The sequence below is a fragment of the Cibotium barometz genome, chromosome 25, assembly GCF_041138505.1.
Source record: "Cibotium barometz isolate CiBa-2024 chromosome 25, ASM4113850v1, whole genome shotgun sequence".
Classification (NCBI taxonomy): Eukaryota; Viridiplantae; Streptophyta; class Polypodiopsida; order Cyatheales; family Cibotiaceae; genus Cibotium; species Cibotium barometz.
In genome coordinates this window covers 26,940,337-26,959,796 of record NC_141070.1, presented here as the reverse complement: position 1 = coordinate 26,959,796, position 19,460 = coordinate 26,940,337, and the positions used below count along the sequence as shown (strand labels likewise).

The 19,460-nt window shown below is 43.3% G+C and overlaps 1 protein-coding gene across 2 annotated transcripts; it reads left to right on the top strand.

The window, feature by feature from the left end:
• The first annotated feature begins 5,786 nt into the window (after nt 1-5,786).
• LOC147624421 (uncharacterized) lies at nt 5,787-12,172 on the top strand. 2 transcript variants are annotated; one of them, XM_086819414.1, is made up of 2 exons: nt 5,787-5,920; nt 11,047-12,172. In XM_086819414.1, exon 2 carries the CDS (start codon nt 11,143-11,145, stop codon nt 12,046-12,048), a length of 906 nt encoding a protein of 301 aa, XP_086675540.1. In that variant the 5' UTR covers nt 5,787-5,920; nt 11,047-11,142; the 3' UTR covers nt 12,049-12,172. The 2 variants fall into 2 exon arrangements, with proteins under 2 accessions (XP_086675540.1, XP_086675539.1); XM_086819413.1 differs by having other exon boundaries at nt 5,797-5,994.
• The last annotated feature ends 7,288 nt before the right edge of the window (nt 12,173-19,460 follow it).

Here is a 19,460-nt window from a genome sequence, read left to right as displayed (position 1 = left end):
GCTACTTGGGCCACCTTTGAGAGGGGGATTTTCTTCAATGTTTGGGGTGTGGCTGACCCAATTAGGAGGCAATAAATGTGATGGATTTTTTGAAGGAATTGATTTCAGATTTGTGCACCCAATGAGAGGTGGCCATTGGTGGAAGTGATGGTGAAAATATTTAGGAGTCCGTGGCTTACTTGTTGGATGTTCCTCACTTGGGTTTGCTTCTAATATATATGTCGCCTGTAGTATACTAGGAGACATTTAGATTAGTCTCCTCACTTGGATGCTCCTCACTTGATTTTGCCTCTAATATATATGTCTCCTGTAGTATACTAGGCAAAAAATTGAGTGCATCCTCATTGTGATATTGCATGGGTACCATAGGTAAGTGAGCTAAGTAGCTACCGCAGGGTAAGCTATCTAGGTCGGTAACATTACTTTATAGAATGACAGTGTAAGTCCATAAGTTCTTTCCCTTCTCCCCTGGTCTACAAGATCTTCTTGTGCATTTCTTACTTGATAAGGTTCTCCCATTGAGTGAAGTACACTCACGTCATCATGTTGTTGTGGTGTCTCTCCTACTATGGACTACAATAGTCCTATCCCATAGCACCTAAAATGTTGAGAAATATGGTACCAAGGAGTGAGTTGAGTAGCCAAGAAAGTGCAAAGCATAGCATGAAGCCACATGAGCAAAGGGGCCTCTCCTCATGAGCTTCTCCATTCAAGTTTATTACACTCTCTTAGCTTAGTAGTTGATCTTAGTCACTAGTCCATCACTAATCCTAATCTTATCTTCATTTCCCTTCTTATGGCCAAACTTGATCAAGTTGTTCTCCTCACTCTCTCCATCTTTGGCCAAGTCCTTCAAGAGGCATCTCACACAAGCCTAGGAAAACCTATAGCTCAGGCCATCCATGCTAATTTGACGTCAACATCGTGAAAATCACGAATCTGCGCCTACTGGTTTTCTACATCATTTGCTTGCCTATACTTCGAATTGGGGGAAGACCCTTTAGGAGCTTGTTAAAAATTTTTGCTTCCTCATGCTCAATTTGATCCTCCAAGCTCAGCCTTGCTAATCATTGGATTTTTACCTTAATCACTATCATTAAGAGGTTATTAGCAGAAATTGGGCTGATCAAAGTTCAAAATTAAAAAATTAGGGTGTAAATCTAGGATGGGAAACCCTATTTTGCATCCAAGTTCATCGCATCTATTTGCATTACTCAATTTGAGTATTTTTCACTATATTCAATTCAATTTTAGTACATAGTTTGCATCTAAATCACTTGTATTAGCTTGAAATCAGTCATTGAATGAAAAACCAAAGCTCAATCTTGTAAGAGAGTACATACACTGCCATAGAGACTTGTCACAAGCTCATGATAAGACCCTCTCACATGGCATTAAGCATTGGAAAGTTGATTGGGGAAGGGTCACATATCCTCGGGCATATCAAGCACCTCACAAAGCAAAGCAAAGATGCACAATTCATTATCCTAAGCATGCTCAAAGCACAAGTTCAAGATATGACCATAGCACACAACATGTCATCCACACTAAAAGCATTAAAACACGAAGCATCAAGTGGCAACAAGAACAATTTTCACACCAAAGAAGCTGTCAAAGAGCCAAGAGTCAAGCCAAAGAGCAAAGACTAGCAACCACAAGCATCCAGCAATGCAAAGAAGAAAAAGGACACGGAATCGACACGAAGAATGAAGAAAGCAACAAGGAATCTTCATCAAGAAAAAGCAAGGAGATCTCAAGCCAGCAACACAGAGCACTAAGCAACATCGAGCTACCACTCAATACCCATCTCTTAAACAAAAATTTATTGTGAAAAAAAATAAAAAATAAAAAATAAAAAAATCTTACTTCCTACAAAAAGTGCTTGTAACTACCCTCTGGCACCGATGATGTAGCCAAGGTAGAATAAATAGCTAAAATTTGTAAATCTACTCTTAGAAGAGACATATAGACCTCAAAGATAGATCAAGTTTCTATCAAGTGGGGGACCTCACTCTTAGAGATGACATCTAGGCCACAAAGATAGGTCAAGTCACCATCAAGGGAGGGAAGTGCTAAAGTAACACATGAGTCAAAGTTGCTCACAGCACATAGGGGAATGTAGAAAGTATAAACTCAAACAACATTTTGTAATCGACATCCAACCACCTTGAGTAGCCCAACGATTTGGCACCAGGGGGGTTGAGAAATATGGTGCCAAAGATCACAAGGAAGAGGTAGGGAGTGAGTTGAGTAGCCAAGAAAGTGCAAAGCATGAAAGTGCAAAGCATAGCATGAAGCCGCATGAGCAAAGGGATATATCTTATATTGATGTACAAGCCCACGGGTGTACCTCCTCATAAAAGGGGGCCATTTCAAGCAATGAATTATATCACTTACACACATCTCAAGCCTCTTTATGAGTACAAGTCTTAATCTTGTAACCTAATTGTGCTTGAGTCTATTGCACATACTCATCATTGTGAGTAAACTTAGATTACATCCACCTTAGATTACATCCACCTTAGATTAATCATCTTAATCATGTTTAATTAATATAGGATTAGGCTTGATTAGGTAGATTTTTTGCTAGTAGGAGAGCTTGACCTATAGTTTCAACTAAAATAGGTTCTATAGTGCCAACATAAGTAGGACACTTGTGACGCTCACAGGTAAAACATGGTGCGAGGGGATGAAACTGTAGGTAGAACATATCCATAAAGGTGGCTCCACAACATCTCTCCCCTAGTGGTGTATAAAAATAGCTTGAGTGACATGTAGTCACAACAAAGTCCTACTTCATTCTCTTATTTGAAATGTGCTCTTTCTTATTATATTTTATTTTTATTTTTATTTTTATGGTTAGTTGCATTTTTAGTATGTGTGCTTGTTTTTGGGATTTCATGTTTAATCTCTTGCATTATCCTTAATCTCTTAATCCAAATATTTTGGGAGGATGAAAAGAAAAAATGGCCAAGCCGAAATGAAAAAAGGATTAGCCATCATCGCATTAGGATTGGGAGATGGATTTACATTATTGCAATCACAAAATACATCTAAGGGTGCTTGGGATGAGCTAGAGAAATTGTTTGGGGCAATGCAAAAGAATTCAAAAATAAGCTTAAAAATATAATTCTTTGGCTCGGACATTAAAGATGGTGACTCGCTTTCAGCACACCTTAACAAAATGAAGAGTATAACATAACAATTGGCAGGCATTGGGGCACCAGCCATATTATTAAAAAGCATGACACTTAAGGAGCATGGCCCCTTGATGGCTACCTTGAAGAACCTCCTAGATCTAACCATTGCAGGAGTGGAAGTAGCACTCATAGAAGAAGAGAAGAAGATTCGAGGGAAGACTGCTAAAACTACATGAACTGAGAAGAAAGCACTCTTATCAAGTGGACCGAGACCGAGAACTAGAGAAGGACCAAGGACAAAGATGACCTACCATTAATGTAATCCAAAATAGATACCTAGGAGGAGAAAGGAACAAAGGTTGGCTCCCCATTTTCTTGTGTTATAATTTTGTTTGTTTGTTTGTGTGTGTGTTGCCCATTATTGTCCAAATGTCGAAGTGCATAACTATCTTATTGGCATATTTCCTTAGTAACTCTTTCAGGACCCTGATTTGTTGCACCAACTTCAACTATGTGTGTGTGTGTGTGTGTGTGTGTGTGTGTGAGAGAGAGAGAGAGAGAGAGAGAGAGAGAGAGTTGCTATGTTACAGATATGCCCGTAAAGATTAAAGACTAGATTTTCAGCAAGATTCCGAATGGGCTAGATAACCTAGAACATTTAGTTTTCTTTCATTTTTTCAGGTGAACAGGTTTGTGGCATATCTAGTTAACTAGGAATGCCTTCGTATTTGATGCAAAAGTTGGTATTACAGCTCACATAGGTCATATACAAGGGCTACTATTGTGGCAAGTCTCTTCCTTTCGAGGTCAACTCATTTGGTGAAGAATGACGCGGCTATATATTGGACGAGGGTACTTCGAGCTACACCTGTGGTTTAGAGTAATTAGTGAGGAAAAGCTAGTACATCACATGGCGGCCGTGTGACGATTTGTAAAGTAATTTTGGTAATATATCTTTTATTACGAGAGAGAGAGAGAGAGAGAGAGAGAGAGAGAGAGAGAGAGAGAGAGAGAGAGAGAGAGAGAGAGAGAGATGCTCAATCAATTCTAAAATTCAATCTTTGGATGGATTTCTTGTGTGTGTGTGTGTATGCGTGAGAGGGAGAAAGATGGAGAAAGAGAGAGATGCTTAATCATTTGATAGATTTCTTGTGTGTGTGTGTGAGAGAGAGAGAGAGAGAGAGAGAGAGAGAGAGAGAGAGAGAGAGAGAGAGGCTCCATAGATAATGTGTTGTGTGTGAGTGAGTGTGTTATATGAGAGAGAGAGAGAGATAGAGTTAGAATCTATTTGATTGATTTTTTGTGTGTGTGTGTGTGAGAGAGAGAGAGAGAGAGAGAGAGAGAGAGAGAGAGAGAGAGGCTCCATAGATAATGTGTTGTGTGTGTGTGAGTGAGTGTGTTACATGAGAGAGAGAGAGAGAGAGAGATAGCATCTATTTGATTGATTGTGTGTGTGTGTGTGTGAGAGAGAGAGAGAGAGAGAGAGAGAGAAAGAGAGAGAGAGAATTATTTATGGCTTCTTTTGTTGACATAGGGAAAGCATTGATAACTATAAGCAAGAAATGCAACTAACTAGAGTTCTGCATAGCAAGGTGGATACAAAGCCGCTTGTTCAAAATCTAGTAGGGAAGCTCTTCTCATCCAAGGAGCAATGAGGGACATAAGATCATATATCAATAACTAGGATGAGCCTCTTGGTCACTAGTTATACAACTATTTCATACCTTGACCAAGATTGCAATAGACTTCAATATATAATCCTTCTTTTAATCACTATATTCTATTAATAGGTGAAAACCAAAGGGAGAATAATAATTGCTATGCCTTTTGGTCTTATAGGTGCTTGATGCTAAAGGCTGTAGGTTTTAATAGTTAAAAGAATGTTGTTTATTAAAGGGATTCTGTTTGTGGTGGCATTAAACAATTTAAGTACTTCATACATATCCAAAGTTTTAAAGGTGCTCTTGTTAGAATGAGACCAAATATACATATGAGAGAGAAGATATGGTTGAGAGAGGGAGTGATAAGAGAAGACTAGATAAGCAATCATGGAATAAGGCTTTATACACACGCAAGTTTTTTGGTGAAAGCTTGTGATTTGACAAAAAAAGAGTGTGAACCTTTGACCCATTGTTTACGCCTTCTAAAAAAAATGTTTTTTTCAACCCTTAAAATTAAAGGTGGATTCAGACCTAAAAATCTCTAAAAAACCATACTAATTCCGAGATTTATAACATGTAAATTTCATCCCTTAAAATTAAAGACAATGTAGAGTTCTAACCAAGATTTTTAATTTGCACCCGAGAAAATTACATTCCAACCCAGGTTATGTGAGCAGTTAACACCAAAAGAAAAAAATTACAAGGATCAATAAATTCTGCATGGTGTGTGTGTTAAGAGTGTTGGACCAATGGGATCGATTTGATCAATTGTGTGCCACCACGAGCTCCAATTGTAGACGGCCACCTGGGAAACCTTCGGTGTGAAATTGTGTGAACCTACTTTAGGAATCCCACGTGTGAAGGGCCTTAGCAATAAGCAATTTAATTAAACCATGGATATCCAATTTAACTAGGAAAAATATATATTATATATGACGTAATACACAACCAAAGGTTTTTCGGTTTTAACGTTGCTTTGGTAGCCAAAATATACACAAGAGAGAGAAGACATGCTTAAGAGAATATTTTGGGGGGGTTGGGGAGAGAGAGCAGGAATGCGAGCAACCCAGTGATTTTAAGCTCAGCAGGATTTCGGATCGGTGGGCGCTTCTTCTTCAGGTGCCCTTCTCTCTCTATCCAAGTCCGAGGTTTTGAGGTTAGCAGGATTTCAGATCGGTGGGCACCTTCTTCAGGTGCCCTCTCTCTCTCTCTCTCTCTCTCTCTCTCTCTCTGTGCCTCTCCTCTCTCTTCTTCTTACCCCTCTCTCTCTCTCTCTCTCTCTCTCTCTCTGCTTCACTTAACCCCCCTCTCTCTAGATCCTCTTTCTATCTCATCTGCCCCGATTTGCCGCCCCTTTTCTCTTCTCTCTGTAAATCTTTGCCATCATGTTTTCTACGCTACACATTAACCTTCCTTGGCATGGCGGTGACCTGATTTATGTGCCCAGCTCTCTCCCTATCCAAATAATTTCGAGCTAGACTAGTATCCCCTGTTACTTCCCATCATTCGCAGGCGCTCCGGGAAAACGCTTTCGTTTTGATACCTTTCGTGCAATTCGCAGCACACGCTAACCCTACAGCATGTAACAAGCTTGAGAAAATCAGACCCATTTCCATCAATTTTAGAGAGAAGAAAGATAAACCAGCATGAGTCTATCAATTGTAGAGAAGCGTAGCATCATATAAGCTTAGGCGCCTGTCTGGGAGAAGCTACTTTGTAGAACTTAGATCATTGTTTTTGTGACGATATGTACATGATTTGAACCCAGGGTAGGGTTTTATGTTAGTATGGCATGCCACACCATCTGTTCAGATTCCTGTCGTTATGTTACTGTGGTTACAGTATTATAGGCATGCCGCAATGTGAATGACTCTTTCTAAGTCACCTTCAGATGCTGTCATGCCCGCCGGTAGTGCGAGGGCCTTCCTGGCCGTACAATGAGGATACATTCCTTTGCTTAATGGGCAGCAGATCTGCCCAACTCAGCAGCACAGAATCCTTTCCTGGAAAAGCTGATGTGGCGAATATCTGCAATTCGTAGGGTCGCTATCACCATCTTCTCTATGGCTGCTGTTGCTGTCTCACCCGGAAAGGCCAATCCTCTGGCTGTCCCCTCTCTTCCGGGGAAGGGCCTGTCAGTGGCCTTTCCCTTGAAAGCTACCCATATTAGGACCTACTGTCATTAGTCCAGATGCATGTATGCATAACACATTGAGATCTGTCATGGCAAAACGAATGACCAAGCATGCATGAATAACATGAGGAGACAGATTGAATCATGATGCCAATTACAGCAGTTATAAGCATATTTAGAGGAGGAACTCTGGAGTGCAGGCTTGCCCAAGTCATGTGAGAAGCAAGTCTGGCATTAGGGCTCCATGCGAAGGACTCATGGACCTCAGACACTGATTGCACGCATAATACACAATGGTAGGCATGGAAACCCTGGGTGATGGCGTTCTTTAGTCAGCCTGTTTGGTTGCCCTTTAATAATGCAACTGGTTGCTTCTTACATGCGTGACTCCCAATGAGGGTACTGATTGCTAGGATATTGGAAGAAAATCTCGATGAAGGAGAAAACTGTCAGGAAAAAAGCTTGTACGTATGTCAGGAAGTGGGTGAATTAAGTTCACCAGAGGGGATAAAAAAAATTTGACCAGTACTTTGTGCCAGAAAAAAAATTCCATTAGAGCTGCAACTTTTGAAGGTCAAGTTTGCAGCAGTGTTGCAAATGTGAAGCATTGAGCAAATTTGGAATAAGTGATTAGAGTTTACAGTCTGTGGCATCTCCTCTCTTTTTCTCTTGCACACAGACACAAGTGTCCAACATATCAAGTTTTCCAAAGACCTTGTTCAGAGATCCTAGTATGGCATCGTAGTGTGGTGGAATCACACTGCACACACAAGCGTCCTAAAACTACTCTGTATTATGTACAAGAGAAAAGGATGATTACAGCCGAATTCTCTGTACGAGGGAGAGACTGAGAGCGAAAATGTCAACACAGCCCAAACGACCTGTTGAGCACCTCCTAGCTAGCATGTGTGTAGGGAAACGCTCTGCTGAGACTAGTGCTAAGCAAATGCAGATGATTATGATGATTTGGCTATCCACATATGTATATGCACCAATGGGTGCTGTCGGCCAGGTCCACGGCCTGCCATGTGTCATCACTGCCACATCATCATTGCCGCACGTCACTCACATCATCATTGCCACGTGGCAGTGCCATGTTGCACGTGCGCCTGTCCACGGGCATGTACATGCTATCCTCTCTGTACCGTAGGTGAGGTGTGGTAACATGCGGAAAGCTCTGGGAGTCTTCTTTCAGCCCTAAACACCACTGGAAACAATCTGATGCAAAACGCAGACATGAAGAGAGAGTAGAGAGAGAGAGAGATATGCTGGAAAATTCAGTATATTCTGATGGTACAAAAAGGTACTTAAATCTGCAGCCCTAGGCTGCCTTCATACAAAAGGTGATAGACACCCAAAATTCTAGTCGTAATATGGACCCTAAGGACCCAACTCATAAAGAGTTGAATGATTACATTGAGGAGCCTTCATGCCTATTTATAGGCCTTCATCAAGACTTGGCGAATTGGCCGACTACTGGTCGGCCAGTCAATAGTATACTAAATGTCTTTAAATACTGCCCGACTGGGCTTCTTCATGTGCCATGATGCGCTTGCAGCCCACCTTATCCTCTGGTTCAGCCAATCACCTTGTAAGCAGCCGACAACAGTTCCTGTACAGCCGACCACACTTGTCTCAGCCGACTGTCCTTTCTTGCATTCTAACGCAGCTGACAGGTCATCCTTCAATGCCTTTCCATGCCCCTTCTCCAAGTCTCACACTGCCAAACAGCACTCTGTGCTGCCTCTTTTGGATTAGCCCTGAGAAGGCACATGAGCATGTCATGCACATGACATCCCCCTCTGCTAAACTTGATGAGACGGGAATCCAACCTGTTCTTGGATGACTGTCATCATCCCAATCTTTTCCTGAAGTCCCTCTGTCATCCATCCATCACTGGCAACCCTTTTCTTTGAAATCCCGGCCCGGTCTCAAAAACCACTTTGCCTCTGAATAAGATCTATGCATTTGTTCCCTCCAGTCCTCAATCCATTCCTGCCCTGACTCTAAACACTGTCTTGGTCTTCATTCTTGAGAAATGAGTCTGGCACTCTCCCTTCTAAGCAGCCGACAACAGTTCCTGTACAGCCGACCACATTTGTCTCAGCCGACTGTCCTTTCTTGCATTCTAACGTAGCTGACAGGTCATCCTTCAATGCCTTTCCATGCCCCTTCTCCAAGTCTCACACTGCCAAACAGCACTCTGTGCTCCATGTCCTAATTCTAATGGTCTTTTTCTTGGCTGCCTCTTTTGGATTAGCCTTGAGAAGGTACATGAGCATGTCATGCACATGACATCCCCCTCTGCTAAACTTGATGACGGGAATCCAACCTGTTCTTGGATGGCTGTCATCATCCCAATCTTTTCCCGAAGTCCCTCTGTCATCCATCCATCACTGGCAGCCCTTTTCTTTGAAATCCCGGCCCGGTCTCAAAAACCACTCTGCCTCTGAATAAGATCTATGCATCTGTTCCCTCCAGTCCCCAATCCATTCCTGCCCTGACTTTGAACACTGTCTTGGTCTTCATTCTTGAGATATGAGTCTGGCACTCTCACATCACCCCTTGGAGGATAATCCTCCCTTGGTACCGTTGCCCGAGAACCTATGTGGCTTATAGGACTGCCATCCCCTCTAGCTTTGTGGAACACCACCAACAAACCTCCTGGGAGCTCTTCTCAATTCTGTGTTTCTTGCGTTGGGCTTCGTATCCGTGTACTTTCCTGTACCTGTAGACCATCATACCGGACTGATTCAGTGTTTAGCTTTGTTGAGCCTGATGCTCTGATACCAATGTAACACGCGGAAAGCTCTGGGAGTCTTCTTTCAGCCCTAAACACCATTGGAAACAATCTGATGCAAAACGCAGACATGAAGAGAGAGTAGAGAGAGAGAGAGATGCTGGGAAATTCAGTATATTCTGATGGTACAAAAAGGTACCTAAATCTGCAGCGATAGACACCCAAAATTCTAGTCCTAATATGGACCCTAAGGACCCAACTCATAAAGAGTTGAATGATTACATTGAGGAGCCTTCATGCCTATTTATAGGCCTTCATCAAGACTTGGCGAATTGGCCGACTACTGGTCGGCCAGTCAACAGTACACTAAATGTCTTTAAATACTGCCCGACTGGGCTTCTTCATGTGCCATGATGCGCTTGCAGCCCACCTTATCCTCTGGTTCAGCCGACCACCTTCTAAGCAGCCGACAGCAGTTCCTGTACAGCCGACCACACTTGTCTCAGCCGACTGTCCTTTCTTGCATTCTAACGCAGCTGACAGGTCATCCTTCAATGCCTTTCCATGCCCCTTCTCCAAGTCTCACACTGCCAAACAGCACTCTGTGCTCCATGTCCTAATTCTAATGGTCTTTTTCTTGGCTGCCCCTTTTGGATTAGCCTTGAGAAGGTACATGAGCATGTCATGCACATGACATGTGACATGATAGATAATAGTTCTTTAGCCCTTTTTGGAGGAGTTGGCAAGCTCACCCCATAGTTATGGCTGCATATTGGAGTTTGAGACCCTCAGCATAGCTCCTCACTCAAGCATGGGTTTCCCATACCACCATGGTTCGAGGATAGCTATGGCCCTGTCCAGGTCCTGGCTCCCTAGGTTTCCTATCAAGGATGACCGGATGGGTGGCTTCAGACTTTGCCTGCCTCCTGCCTCCATGCAGGTATTGACACTGGACAGGCCTTACAGATGAAGTGTTGTCAAGGCTGAAAGTGGCTTTAGAGAGCTGCTGCCCAATTGTTTAGCGGCCCAGATGCATAGCTCTTTTGTAAAGCCACTCTATGTTTCGCTCGGTTGAACTTTATGCGAACTAATAACTGTTGAGACATGTTTAGTTCTTAAGCATAACCTCATGATAATGCTACAAGAATTATGTCTTTTGGGGAAAAGTACGGCTCTGGCCAGGTTGGAGTACTGAGATCTCTTATCTTTGTGAGTATCAAGGTAAATTTGAGCTTCCAAGTGGAAGTGGGGAGATTGTTTTAAATGTGCTTGCTATTTGTGCTGGGTCTGTCTGTTTCTTGCTTTTATATAAGCTGAGATGTTTTGATGGACCTGCATCTAAAGTTAAGTTCTGTGTGTTCTCTTATGCAGGGCAAATTGCTGGTCTTTTGATTACACACGACTCTTACTCTACTACTTTTCAGGAGGACAACTTTCTCTTTGCATATCATCCTTTTCAAGGGCTAGATGGGCGACCCTGGAAGAATGGAACCACGACACTGGCCTAATTTTGACCCAAATCATTTGAAAGATTTATTTAGGGACCATCCTGCACTAAAATTGATGGATGTTCTTGCTGAAAGAGATGCTGCTATTGCTGAACGCGAGACTGCCATGGCTGAAAAGAAGACTGCATACGCTGAACGTGATGCAGCTCTCTTGCAAAGAGATGTTGCTTATGCAGATCGAAATACAGCATGGATGGAGCGTGACACGGCAATTGCTGCCCTTTCAATGATAAGAGCCAACAAGGACAATGCTGAAGCTGCTGCAAAGCTCATGCAAATGGTCAATGTTACTGTAAATGTTCTGCCCGTGGAGCCAATATTAGCATTGCCAATGGCTGAGGGTGGAGTGGGAAGCCTTACTGGAGCCAAGAAGCAGCAGGTTAAGAAGGCACAGGACAGTTCTAAGAAAAGGAAACCATCAGCAGGGGGGACCAGCCACCACAGCAAAGCATCCAAGTCCTCACCAAAGGAGGTGAAGCAGCAAATGCAGCCAGAGGCACCATACAAAATTGAAAAAAGCAAGCAAGATGAAGTTTCGAGAATCAGTTTTGCAGCCATGGCTCCATATGATACGTCCTCCACGCCTATTCCACACTGCTCTTGCACAGGAACCAATCAACAATGTTATAGGTGGGGGAGTGGCGGTTGGCAATCAGCTTGCTGTACCAATGCCCTTTCTGTGTATCCTCTCCCGATGAGTCAGACGAAACGTGGTGCTAGAGTTGCGGGACGTAAAATGAGCGGTGGGGCCTTCAAGAAGATCTTGGAAAGGCTAGCTGGAGATGGTGTAGACATCACAATGCCTATTGACTTGAAGAATCACTGGGCAAAACATGGTACTAACAGATACGTTACGATAAAGTAATGTATTGTTATCTCTTGTTCATGTTGTTAGAATAGGATGGTCTCAAGTGAGCAACTATTGACATGTATCGGTATTTTGCTGCTCATTTAAAAGCACTTGGATATTGACTTTTCTTGAATCAAAATGAATTTATTTATGAAGTATTTAATCACAATTGTAAATTGTGATAGAGATTTTTTTTTTTTTTCCTGGGGGGGTTTAAGTTTAGGACCTGGATGCTACACAAGCCATCTTGCTCTTAAATTACACTATGTAGGATGTATTTGGAGCCTTGTCTTTGAGAAACGTCTTGCGGCATGGTCCTTGAAGTGTTGATCCTGCAGAAATCTCAGTTTTGGAGGTGCCTTAGCTACACAAAAGTGGAGCTTCTCCACCCCTCTGGGCTATTCTCGTTTGAATGACTCCTGAGATGGCAGCTCCTATTGACTCTGCTCGTCCGTATTTATCTAGCATTGTAGTTTTCATTACACTAACAGTTGATTATTGGTGTGTTTGTTTTTCCTTTTGAATTTCACAGGTCTGTATTGGATGCAAAATAAGATCTGATAGGTCTTTGTTAAGCAAAATTGAAAATAGATTATCTTTATAACAAGAAGTTGTCGTGGTTGAGAGAGAGAGAGAGAGAGACAGAGAAGAGGATTATCAACATCTATTGTGCATAGTTTGTAATAAGAGAGCACCACCTTGTATCCTAGGTCTCCAAAAGTGACAATTCCAGCAGGCAAGCTGCTTTCTTGATTCTTTCGCATAGTGCGCGACAAATGGGCTAACACGAGGAGAAGGGGTGAGGTGCTGAGGAGAAACCCGACCAGTGTTTGAAATAAGATCCTGATTTGCGGCGTAAGCCACATCCACCTTGGTCCCACAGCCACTGCACCGAATACGATGAAGAAGGGAGGGTGGGAGAGCATCACAGCCCCAACACCAAGACATGGACACACCGTCGGAGTGGGGACCCTCCTCTCCTGTGTACCACCATCGGGCTGCTCCAAGGCTTTCTTCCCAGGCTCTAGTCAGCCAGCTTCCTCGTCCCTCCCTATGCTTTCCCCTCTCAGGCGACGCTGGTGCACAAGCAGCCAAGGGCCAAAGCCTACGCTGCTTGGTCCCCCTTTTTACATCCCCCTTGTCGTCTCTTTTATGATCTCTCCTCTGGTTGCGAGAGGCGATTTCGGCTCACCACCATTGACGTGCAATCCTCTTGAATCGCCACCTTTCTCTTGCCTTTGTAATCTTGTTGACCAAATAGTGGCATCCCTATCCAAAGGTTTACATGCTCACAATAGGGCTCCAACACACCATGGTGTATATATGCAAACGATATGGCCTCACATCTAAGGCATTCATATCGGGTAGCATAGCCACATCAATACTCGTCAAGGCACAAGGAGGAGTATTTTTCTCACGTACTATTGGCATTTCCTTATGTACTTCATTCACTATTTCAATTTCATTCTTTGGCCTATTCCAATGCATCATCCAGAAGCTCCAATAGCCGTTCATCAACTTGTGACTCATCCTCATGCAAGGATTGCTCCAAAAATATACTAGATGGACCTGCTCATGAGATCCATGACTTGTCCAAGTCACACCAGTAGACGCTCTCATGGCTTCTCCTTCTCTAGGCTTGTTGAGGTCCCCTTTGCATACATCACAAAAATTCTCATCACATATAGCCCAACCCCCTTGGTGGAACACTTTCAAGTGTTTGACAACACTCTTGTGTACACTAAACAAGTGATCCTTCCACCTCGATCAAAAAAAAAAGAGGCCACTCGAAACTTGATGGCCAAGGGAACCTGTAGCTCTCTCCGTGGATCAAAAACCATATATTCTTGTTACAGCCTTGCATATAGCCCAAAGACTATACTTGCGTGATTCAAAAAATCTTTCATACCTGCACACACATCTCTATCCTTTACAACATCAATCCAAACTCTAGCCACCATAACCTAAACACTATCATCCAAACAACCCAAATCAACAACCTGCTGTACCTCTTGGTCAACATCCTTAGCTTCTTCATTCCACAATCTATTCACAGCATCCAAAAGCTATTCATCCTTGACACATACTCTAGCATCCGCATGGGCATCAACTTGCTCAACATCACCTAGATCCACATATTCTTTGAGCAAAGTAAAGACACCCTCCAAGGTGTCATCCAATAAAGCATCCACATCATTATCCATACCACTATCCATATATTCATGAACATATGACTGTTGATTCATGCTAGCATCATCGTCACCTGTGCCATCATACAAAGTCAATTCTGACAAACTCTCTACTTCACACTGTAACACATCACAAAACAAACCTGTAGACTCCACACTGGCATCCTCTGATGAAGTAATCCCCAACTTAGGTAGTATCTATGATATCTCCAACACACTAGGGACCACCTGCCTCTCCATAGTAGACTCACCAACCTGTGAGAAATCCTACACCACTTTGCTAGCATCGACTACCTCTAACTTTGGGTCCACAACCATACAACCTACACTCTCTGTAACTTCACAAACACATTGATCCATTGCTTTTGCATCCACTGACACATTATTCACACAGTGATCCACAACATGCTTACTGCTACTAGCATGACACACGTCAAGAAAATCAAATGTATCAACTCTACCTGGCATAGTGGGTGGCATACACAAACCAACTCTCCATCTCATCTTCCTCTCTTGGTACACGACAATCTTCACACCTTTTGCAAGTGTGTGTGGGTCTTTCACCTTCACTTTCTCCTTGATCCTCCCATGCAACACTTCAATAGGTCTTGAGTATCTTCCTCCATGCAGCTTCAAACCTACCCACAAAATTTGACACATTCTCATTTTCTCCTTGGTTCAACCTGCTTAGCTCTCTCCGCAAGTTCTCTGGAGTATCTGCTTTTCCATACTTTCCCTTTAGGGCTTCTTTCAACCCATACCAGCTTCCTCTCTCAACATCTGTGGCCTCATCATCAAACCACTCCCTGGCTACATCTTCTAACAACAAAATCACCAGTTTCAACTTGTAAGCATCCTCATCTCTGTTGTTCCTCAAAGATGCCAACTTAACTCTCCTCAGGAACATAGTAACATCTTCTCCCTTCTCACCTCTGAATACATCATATCCAAATCCAACCATTGGTCCTGAGCTGATCCGCCAAGTGGGTTCCAACCTGCAAATCAAAGCCTTAAACATCTCTCCAATCCTCAGTGGGGGCACCATAACATGTGAGGGCTTTGGATGTAGGCCTCTATAACAACACCAGACACACCACACAAGTGAGAGACATACAGATGCAAGATGATGGGGCTACCTAATCTAAAAGCATCTAACAACCCGAATGATAACACTAGAGTCTTTGTGAATCAAGGGAAGTCTAAACCAACAATTACAACTTCTTTGGAGGGATGGATGCAACCCCTTGCTCTTCCCCAATTCTCTAGATCCACAAACTTCCAACCTCTTGAAATCCCAGAAGAACTTCTATGCTGGCAGGCCCATACCTTGACCATATTTGATCCCGTATCAACCCCTTATTCAAATAAAAAATTACCTTGTTTCACAGTCATCTCAACCTTAGATTGAACTCAAATAAACATCCCTTCTTTATAACCTGAGAGATCTTTCACTAACTCTCATTGTGCCTTTTTAATCGAATGCACAATCCTCTCAATAAACTCTTATAGATTCTCTGTGCCTCCACGTTAGTCATCCCACGAGAAAGCTTGTAAAGGTGTGCATGTTAGGTGCTTGCATCATATGAGCTTGAATTTGACCCATTCACATTTGAAATTGGCATTATTCGAAAGATATTGATGTTATGCCCATGAACAGAGGCATGACTAATAGGGTTCCAGTAGGATCAAAGCATAGTGCAGAATGAGGGCTTCCATGCACTCGAAATTGAGACACCACAACTTTAGTAACAAAATCACGTACAGGCACAATTCCTGCATGTTCAGGATGACCATTGCAACTGTTCTTATGAAGTGGACTTCCCAGCACTGGTGAACCAGCACTCTCCGTGCAATACCTTGTATCCTAGGTCTCCAAAAGTGACAATTCCAGCACGCAAGCTTCTTGCTTGCCTGCTGGAACACGAGGAGAAGGGGTGAGGTGTTGAGGAGAAACCCGACCAATGTTTGAAATAAGATGCTGATTTGCGACATAAGCCAACCACCTCGGTCCCAGAGCCACTACATCAAATATGAGGGAGGGTGGGGGAGACTCACAACCCCACCACCAAGACACGGACACACTGTCAGAGTAGTGACCCTGCTCTCCTGTCTGCCATCGGGCTGCTTCAAGGCTTTCTTTCTAGGCTCTAGTCAGCAAGCTTGCTCGTCCATCCCTACACTTTCCCCTCTCAGCCGAAGCTAAGGGCCAAAGCCTGCTCCTCTTCTCTCCACGCTGTTTGGTCCCCCTTTTTAGAGCCCCCTTGTCGTCTCTTTTATTACCTCCCCTCTAGCTTCGAGCGGCAATTTCCTTCTAGCTGCAAGCGGTGCGGACATTTTTGGGCTCACCCCCTTCGACGTGCAATCCTCTTGAATCACCACATTTCTCTTGCCTATATAATCTTGTTGACCAAATCATGGCATCCCTATCCCCAAAGGTTTACATGGACACAATAGGGAGTCTCCAAAAAAAACTTACCATGAGTGTATATATTCAAATGATATGGCCTCACATCTAGGGCATTCATACCGGGTAGCATAGTCACATCAATACTCGTCAAGGCATGGACTATTGGCATTTCCTCATGTACTTAATTCACTACTTCAACTTCATTCTTTGGCCCATTCTAATGCATCATCCAAAAGCTCCAGTAGTCGTTCATCAACTTGTGACTCATCCTCATGCAAGGATTGCTCCAAAAACATACCAGATTGACTTGCTCTCATGAGATCCATGACTTGTCCAAGTCACACCATCAGACGCTCTCATGGCTTCTCCTTCTCTGGGCTTGCTAAGGTCCCAACTGCATGCATCACAAAAATTCTCCTCACAACGACCGAGATAGGTAGGAATGCGGAGACAAAATAGAAACAGAAGCTAGAACAGTGGGCAAGGCAACAAAGAGTCCATGAAAAAATCAGCAAGTTGGTGTAGAGTGCATAAGGGATGGTGAGGACAATGTAGGAAAGCCCGCCCATGGGAGAGCATTCTGAGGAAAATCTGGACAGGACAAACTTGGTTAAGAAAAGGGAAGAAATTGGAGCAGGAAAGAAGCCGATGTGCAATGGTAGAGTAACCGAAGAAAGGATGCTGAAGTGCCAAACTGGAGCGAATTACAGCCCAAAGCAACAGAAGCACCACGAGAAAGAAAATGGAAGGAATCCGGATAGGAAAACTGACAAGGGAAAGTTTTGGGAGGATCTCAACAAGATGAAACTGAACATCACACTAGGCCAAATGCTGAATCTGGTTCCCAACATTACAGGCAAAAGCTGCTTCAGGCCATAGTACCAAATGAGAAGCTAGTGCAGATGCCCTTCAGGAACTGGAAAATCCAGCAGAGCAAAAGGTGCTTAAGGCCATAATACCAAATGAGAAACTAGTGTAGACGCCCTTCAGGAACCCAAAAATCTGGCAGCAGAATGTAGGAATGTGGAAACAATCTAGGATTGTGACACGTCTGTTCTAGAAGTGACCATCAAGATCAAGGGGAAGACAGTGGTGAGGGTCATCTGGCGAGGGTCATCCTGGATGGAGGATCAGGAGTGAACATAATATTAGATAGCTTGGCTAAAAAGCTAGGTATCACGGACATGCAGCCAGCTCCGTTCTAGATCTGCATGGCTGACCAGAGAAGAGTTCAACCAGTTAGAATAATCAAGGGAGAACAAATAGAAGTGGTAGGATGCATGTTACTGCCCCATGTTCATAGTCCTCAAAATGTTTGAGATAGCGGGTGCATATCCCATGCTATTGGGGAGATCGTGGCTCAAAAGTGGAAGGATAAAGTACAACTAGGATACAGACAAGATCACAATTCGGAGAGGGAAAAAGAATGGTCTATATCTCAATTTTGTAAGAAAAGACAAGTTGAATCTGGCCAACCGACCGATGAATGCAGAGGGTCTAAACTACCTGGAAGGGGTAGAAGACAACGACGAAGATTAAATCATGAAAGAAAATCTAGATTTGCTGTCACTATTTGAGGTGGATATAGAAAGGATTGTATAGAGATAGGATCCAGAAGTCCTGGTGGCTCACCCTGAAGTACTACTAAATGAAGAAAGTGCAAAGGAAGAGGAGGAGGACACTCAGGACAGTGTGGCAGAATTGCAGGTTAAGTAAGAACAAACCATGATGGCTCAAGCAGCAGGAGGAAACCCAACTTAGGAAGTGAAATATCAGAGTTCATGAGGATGAGCTCGAAGAAGTGAACGTGGGGGACGACCAAGAGCCCAAAACAGTCAAAGTCAGTGCCAACTTGAATCATGAATTCAGAGGAAGACTCCTGGAATTGCTGAAATCCTACAAAGATGTGTTTGCTTGGAACTACAACACAAGAGTAACTTAAAAGAAGATGCAACTCCTATCCGATAGAGTAGTTATAGAATGAGCCCCAACTACACCAAAAAAGTGAAGGAGGAGATTGATAAGTTGGTGGGAGTAGGGTTCATCCATCTAGTGGACATGGCGGAATGGCTTTCACCAGTAGTCATCATCTCGAAGAAGAATGGGAAGCTGAGGGTCTACATTGACTACTGCAAGCTGAATGCTTCCACTATATCAGATCCATTCTCGCTCTACCAATAGATTCCCATTTGGATGCGGTAGCCGGGCATGAGACATACTTCTTCCTGGATGGGGGGTATAACTAGGTACGGATGGTCCCGGAGGATAAAGAAAAAACAACATTCCTAACAGAAAGGGGGGGCTTTTGCCTCCACTGTAATGACTTTTGGGTTGAAGAATGCTCTAGCCACATTCCAAATGTTGGTTTAGGAAATATTCTATGAATATTTAAGCACCTTCATGAGAATGTTTATGGATGATTTTAGCGTGTTTGGAAAGAAGGAAGACCACATATAACACACCTCATGATGTGCTTGGAGAAGTGCAGGAAGGCTAGACTGAGCCTTAATCCAGCCAAGTGCACCTTTGCCTGCGCTCAAGTGGATCCCTCTTAGGGCACATAGTATCTACAGAAGGGCTAGCTATGGATCGAGCCAAGGAAGCAATCATTGTAAAGATGAAGCCGCCTAAGAATACCAAAGAACTTGCTAGATTCTTGGGACTAATCAAGTGGCATAGCAGATTCATGATGTTTCTGGCAAATGTGGTAGTTCCCCTAAATAGTTGATGGTGACAGATGCAGATTATGTCTGGTCAGGATCTTGTCAGGAGGAATTCCAGAATCTCAAACAAATACTGTCAGCAACACCCATTCTCCAGCCAAACTATGA